General features: G+C 36.3%; 1 protein-coding gene across 1 annotated transcript in view; it reads right to left on the bottom strand.

Moving 5' to 3' along the window:
- The window catches only part of LOC137991571 (uncharacterized), an 18,910-nt gene extending 17,041 nt beyond the window's left edge, over window positions 1–1,869 (bottom strand). The window contains exon 1 of the mRNA XM_068836642.1: window positions 1,400–1,869. Coding sequence (XP_068692743.1) covers window positions 1,400–1,869 — 470 coding nt within the window. The remainder of the gene's footprint in view (window positions 1–1,399) is intronic.
- Window positions 1,870–7,500: the final 5,631 nt, after the last annotated feature.

Raw genomic sequence — 7,500 nt, 5'->3', positions numbered from 1 at the left:
TAAATTTCATTTCAATTTGTAGCCCAAGTGCAAAACTCAAGGACCATAATGTATACTAGGAAAAACAAGAAACCGTATGACAACGTTCTTATTTGATCATTTCATACTGTAGAATACGGCGCGCAAATTTGTTGAATTACAGCCGGCTAACAGATGTACTAAGTGGAATTAGTGATGCTTTAGTCTAGGACAGTGCACTACATTTTGCCTATAAACGGCGTCTTCCACAAAATCACGTGCAAGTTCAAGGACGTTATTTTCACCCAGCAGGTGCATGGTTTTTTTAATTTCTTCTTGTTATTCCCAGTAATAATATAAAGGATATTACAAGACATGACCGCGCGAGAGTACGAATGTTTGAGTGCTAATAGTATCCCTCACGAGTGAGCACAGCGAACGAGTGCGAGATACAATCAACACGAGAAGATAAAGTTCGTATCCCAAGCGACCATGTAATGTTCTGCTGGTCTGTTATATAGATACTGTGAAATGTCCAGATTAGACACAACTTGTTTTATTCATTTCAATCGACCTACACGCATGTTGTGTAACATGAAATGAGATATGAAGGTTATGAAAAACAAATCAAGATAATATCCAATTGGGTAATAAAAACGTTAATGTATTACGTTAATATTACAGCATAAAAGTATCTTACAAGGAAAGGAAAGCTCTCTTTTTATTGGCTAATCATGTTAATAGCCACGAGGACACCTATATCCTCACATATGAAAAATAATACTAACATCTTCAAGATAAAATTTTTTATAAAGGGAAAATTCTAGTATTTCGTCAATATCTAGATAATTAAAGTGTTAATTACATGCGTAAAACTGATTGTGTTTAAACTTGGAATTATAACGGTACTTTGAGAAGATGAAGGTCGAAAAATACATATCAATATCTAAGAAGATAACTGAGACGAAGGAATGTGAAGAGATTATTGTCCTTGTGGTGGTTGGTGCATAAGGAATAGTCACAGGCAATCATCTTTCCAATTACCTGATGGCGACAGGAGATAGAACACATGCGGAAAGCAGCTCTGCTTGGTACCGCAAGAATTGAAAAGTATTTGAGGCCAAAGACTACAGGTTGTAGCTTTCCATCAGCATATTAGAATAACCAGTACGAAGATCAATAGAGTAACGGTGATAGAGTAACGGAGACCAGCTGTTGTTGCTGTGACAAGGAAGCTGGCTGGGGCTTGCCAAATCATTGCCGTGCGGGCTATCCCCGGCGACCACGATACCCAAAGAAAGGAATACGAGAAGATTGACAACTATTCGGAGATCGAGATTTCTAGATTATGGAACAAGACAAGTGATTGACATAAGAAGGTTATTAATGATATACATGGAGGGTGGTACTCGGAAAACAGGCTTCTAGTTGTTTTACATACCTTAGAGCACTAACGGCGGTTGCTTCTTTGATGGTCTCAGGCACAATTGTTATAATCGCCAGGTGATTAATTTCCATCACACTGTATCCCAAGGCTGTAAGAAGGCAAGCAAATGCGTAATAAACCAGTGGAAGCGAAGTTGGATCTCCAGATTCGTTACAAAAGAGACATCGGTTGAACATAAGGGGAATTCCAATGCTCATCAGTACTGAACCAACAAAATGCCACGATTTTCTCTGACCCATCTTTTTTGAGAGAAATGGTATTTTTACGTGGTCACCCAAGTGACCAGTCAAGAGAGACGACAACCCGTCTACACACTGAGTAACTAGTAGACAGGTTCCCGCTTGAGAGGGTGTTAGCTCAACCACTTTCATTAAGAATGATATTGTAAACGATATTAAGAGCTGGCGGAACAGTTCGTTGAATACAGTCCCCACTGCAATCGAGAAGCGCTCTTTCAACTCCATCAGTACTTGGTTTTTTATATCATTCAGTTCTCTGGTCGTCAATGAACCTTTAAAAAACGTAAAGGAAATCGTATGAACGCGAGTGCATTTCATGATCTATGGGTACGAGTGATGTTTTAAAAGTTCTCAAAATTGCACGACCCGCAGGCGAGTGAAATTTGCCAACTTCCAAAACATCACGAGGGGCCATAAATCACAAAATACACTAGCAAGTTCATACGATTTTTATTATTTATTAGATGCTAAACAAAATATGCATTCGTCGATGATCAATGAGAAACAAGATATTTTGTTGAGTATATATATTTTTATAAATGTTATCAAATTTTAGTGATACAGGCTAACTCATGTACGACTGAACAGACAAGCTGCAAATATGTTATTGATAACGTGACGCTTTTCAAGAAAAATGAAAAAAAAAAAAATTAAAGCTCTGGATATACTGAATTATACTAAAGAGATTTAAGAACTCCAACCAGCCAAAGGCGAGTGGTAACGTGGAACGGTGATATTGTTGTGACCAAAAACAGCCACTTAACAAAATAAAAATAAAAAGAAAAAAGAAAGAAAGAAAAATCTGAAAAGCGATAATAAGACATTAAGATTATGATGTGAATTGAAAATGGTTATTGAAGATTTTAGAAAATATATTAAAGCCTTTATTAAATGATTATTCTTTATTCAATCATAAAGCAAAGATTCTAGGGGACGGTACGGCTGAATGCTTAGTTGAATATCCTGATATAAAAGTCATCTTAATGTAGAACTGAAGGCGGCTACACAGATTAAAATTCATCGTTCTCTTGCAAGTACAGAACGCATTGTACGTTAACTTCTCTTTCAATGTTAACTGACTGAGCACAAATGGTTCGTTTGATTACCGGAGCTTCCCCACTAAGCTCACGCCTTTAAGTTTGGCTTTATCTTTTTTTCAAATTTCACTTAGGGTCAGGTTTCCCAAAAATATCAACGTGATTACAAATCTTTTTCGAAAGGGCTGTTTAGCAGAGAAATTTCACAGGTTACGAATCAAATTATAATGTCAGACTCTTCGTTATCTTCACAAACTTCGGGTAGCTCCAAAGACAATACAGTCAGGCCTCTGGACTGAGGTCTTACCTCCAAACTTTCCGATGTGCATCACACAGTGACTCGCAGGTCAAATGGAAGCCAGAGATTTTTTTTTTCTTTTTTGGGAAGCTAAGTCTTTCTTTTTTGGTCATTGACCTAATTAGACGCCTCCAGAAGCACGACATCACATTCTTTTTTTGAAGTGTGTAATATTTGAACAATTTACATCTGAACAACCGGGTAGTACTAGCATGGAAGGACGCACATATTGGTACCAACAAGAGATCATCAAGGTAACTTGAAACAAAATAGTTTGGAATATATATATCGGTAACGAGACATTTTCTTCACAAAGGAACAACTACAGGGGTCTTTTAATCTCATTTCGTCAAGTTCGTTCGATCTTGAATTTGGAGGAAAATGACTAATACTCCTGACTTTTTCTTTTTCATTACTGTCTAGTACGTTAAATCTATTTTTCTTTGTTAGAGTCTTATTTGCTTCTGGTGCGCCAGGTGCTTGTTTTACCACGTGCCCTAGCTGATTAATTGATAATGGCTTTCCTGTTCTGGTAAATTCTGTTGAAACTGAGAAAATTGAGGGGTGGACGATTTGCATAAAATTAGATCGTAGATCATGAGAAGTACAACTCACATGTATGATAAAAGACGGTCAGATTATTTCGTGTCTCGACTTATTCCGGCAACGATCTTCGTTCAGCTTATTAGCTTCTTGCTTGAAAGGGTTGATCACAAATAGAGAAGTAAATAGTTATTGCGAGAAAGAGCTGATACAACGTAGATTTGATTAATGATTTTGTCGTGTACTATATTGTTCTGGCCAAACCAGCCTTCTTCAGGTACAACAGAGAGTTTACATTGGATTGCCGTTGAGTTCACATTAGATTACAACCCAATGCAAAGTCTCATTGTAACTAAAGAAAGCTGGTCTGGCCAGCCGAAATAAAGTACACTACTAAATCAGTAGTCAAATCTACGTTATACTGGCTCTTTCTCAAAATATTTACTTCATCAGCTTGTAATTATGCCCTTAAAATAGGGAAACAAGTAAGGCTATACGTTTTCCTACAATTGTCGTAAAATTGTGAAAGTTCATATGTTCTTACTAAGGCTAGCCTGCGAACGCAGACGTATTTCCGGCGGCCGACCGCCGGGAAATACGTCTGCGTTCGCAGACGCTAAGGCATGCATGACAGTTAGCATCATGGTCTGTGGCCTTAATCATGTTGGGGACATTGCATGGATTCTATAAATTAAGTATTCCGCTTTCTATCGAAGGCAGGCCAAATCTTCAAAGTGTTATGAATTAACTAAAGTGATATTTTCCCCCCCCCCAAAAAAAAAAGAGATTATTTTTACAGGCTTTCTAGATGAGGTACTGACTCTAAGATGCAAACAAAATCAAATCACCGCAAAAGACTCAAGTTTGAACCTTAAAGGGGCGAATTCATAACTATACCATTTACTGCTAAGACCGAGTTTACAAACTGCGCTCTCTGGATTTCTGGATCTCTGGATGCAAGAAGTGATTTTAATATGCTCGAACCCTATGCCACAAAATAATTATCGAATACACGAATCTAGTAGGTTATATTGGCATTTTGGGATCAGAGTGAATGTCAGTATTGGTTCATAGTATCAGAACACTTAACAGAAAGATGATCATATGGACAAATTTCAAAATCAAAAAGAAAAGAAAAAAACCCTAATAATACATAATAAACAAGCTATTACTATAAACAGAAATTTTATATTATAACAATCAACCCGCCAAGTGAGTTACAACTTATGATCAGCTCTCATAAGTGGTATATTTTTCAGTATTGTATAAGTCTGAAGGAACATCTTACCTCAGTTAAAACAGCTGGTCACAAATGCGAGTTTTCCTCATTAGACATTGTTTTTTATATATAATCTGTCAATTACCATAAAGTCACGTTGATAGACAAATGGATCTCTGCCAAAACGTGAGTTTCATTTGCCTGAAGCAATTGTGCTTAAACACCTTAAAAGACAGACTTAAAGACAGACTGTGTGTTAATTATTTTTAGCGCATGGCTTAAGATGTTATCAGCCTAAGAATAAGATATCATGACCTGCAGGAAGCCTGCCTAAATCAGTAAGATATTGCATGAGTTCTAAATGTGCTCATTACAATTTGTATGATATCATTGTAGACAAAACACCTCCTTTCAAAACTAAAATAGGTGCCCTCAATATACTTCCAAATGTTATCTTGTACGCAGCGCTGAATTCATCTCATGGCATATTGACACTTAAACGTGACAGTATAAAACCGGATTTGCCCAAGGCAATTGACTTAACTAATCTAAATAAAAAAAGAAGAGGGTCTAAATCAGAGGTATCGTTTTCATAGAAAAAGTTCCCGTTAACATGAAAAAAAAAAGTTCTTAATAAATGCAACAATTATTTCCGAAGTTTTCTTTTTTTTTTTTTTCAAGCAACACTGCTTGTAAGAGTCACATCGATTTTGTAAATGCGTGCTTTTGATTTAAATATAATTAGTGGTTACAAGCTTTACATTTTTCTAGTAAGTCAGTTGTTTCTCGATCCTTATGCTTTGAATAAGTCAACGGCTGAATTAGATTTTCCCTTCTCGTTCTTTCTTTATTTTTTCTTCATGCTTTTTCTTAATTAGTTGGTGGTGGACTTTGCCTAGAAAGAAAGCCTGGTGCCACTTTAGATTCTATCAATACTGATATTACAAAAGTCTCTTGTTTTACTTTATCTTAGCGTATTTATAATTTTACGTTTCGTTGTTTTCTTGCATTTAACTGAAGCTGGCTCTCTGGATAAGTAAGTACAAAAACAAGTAATGTTTATGCTGTAAGCCTTGAGTATTTTTAAAATAACCGTGACTCCAATTAAACTCGTTAAACGCTTATAAATACAAACAATACGCATTAACAGCGAAAGCGTCACTGAGGAAATGATTTTTAGTTTATGTTCTTTTTTCACGATTAGGCTCAAAATCCAGGGACTCCGCAGTTTCAGTGTACAGAAATTAGATGATTATTGTTAATACTGATGCTACAGACTTTGGTAAGATCCCTGAAATATGCGCAAGTATGCATTTAGTTTCGATAGTAAATCGACGACCAATTGCACGACAACATTTCAGAGCATTTATTAACAACAGAAAAATAAATGGGTAAGACGAACCACGGAACAAAATTAATGCGTTGTTCAGATAACTCAAGTAAAATTGGAACAATAAAAAACATGGAGGGGTTAAAGCAAAGAAAAGAAGGAACGAAACTGCAGCCTCTTTTGTAAGTCTCGAATTATCAAAAATAGATTCAGCGAATTCAATGGCAACCGAGTTGAACTTCCTTTGTATCGCAAATTTCAAAGAAAGGTTACGTAGGACTGAATATAGCAAAGGAAATAAGTACAGGAAAACGGATTTCCGAATGGCCGCGTTTGCGACCATGCAAGAGCTGACGAGAGCAGAAAAATGTGATTGACACTCAGTGGTTAACATTAAAAAGTACGTCGCCCACGATTGGAAATTTGAATATTTGGTGGTCACAAAATTTGTCAAGATTTGAGCAGAGCCAAAAACATTTTTTTGGCCTTGTGCAATACGGTTGTCTAGAACCCAGTGGGAGAGAGCTACAGTAAAGCATTTCCGTTGCTGGAATTGCAAAAGATTTGCAAAAAGATCTTAAAATGCTACTATGACGAAAATATCAGTTTTTCCTTTTTCTTTGAACTTCAAAACTATGTTAACTAAACACTGACTGAACCAAGACACCTGTTTATTTTAACTGGAATTTTCCTATTTAAAGGGGCCATTACTGGCTTCAAAATCTTGAGAAAGCTTGATCGAGCAGAAAATGACGTAAAAGACTCACTAGTTTGGGAATGCAATGCGTGTGTACGCGGCTGAATTAACATGCAGCACAAGAGTTACGGGCTTTCAGTACTTTAAACTCGTGTTTTGTATACACGATAAGCTGCATTTACACGCTGAAAATTTTAAGCTGCTAGTGCGTAAATGACGTCCCTTTTTCGCTACATCCAACCCTGTGAGGTCCGATAGGTCAGCTTTAAACGTGACAAAAAAACTGAATGTCCAAGATTTGCACATAAAATAAAAGGCCTTTCGATAAAAATCAAAACTCAAAATTTTTCCAGTGAGGTGATAAGCAAACACACTTTCAAAATCTGAATAAAAAAGGGACTTTTTGATCATAGTAGCAAAAAATCATACATAATGGGAAACGCTTCACTGAAGATTTATCACGATCAAGAGCTATGTAAAGAAAGCGCGTGAAATAAATGGTAGCTGCTAAATTCTATAAAGAACAAACGAACCATTAGCATTAAACTTACTTTTACTTATGGTGTCGAGCACTAAATTTATTGCTACACGAATTAGTAGAATGGAAAGTTTGAAAGTAGATAGGAATGGACGCTTTAAAAGTGATTAGTTACTTCATTATTTGTATTTACAGACTGATCTAAAAATCATAAACTGGAAAGAACACTTAGATAAATGAAGAATGACTATACA

Source organism: Montipora foliosa, chromosome 2 (assembly GCF_036669935.1).
Source record: "Montipora foliosa isolate CH-2021 chromosome 2, ASM3666993v2, whole genome shotgun sequence".
Taxonomy (NCBI): domain Eukaryota; kingdom Metazoa; phylum Cnidaria; class Anthozoa; order Scleractinia; family Acroporidae; genus Montipora; species Montipora foliosa.
This window is presented reverse-complemented; position numbering and strand designations above follow the sequence as displayed.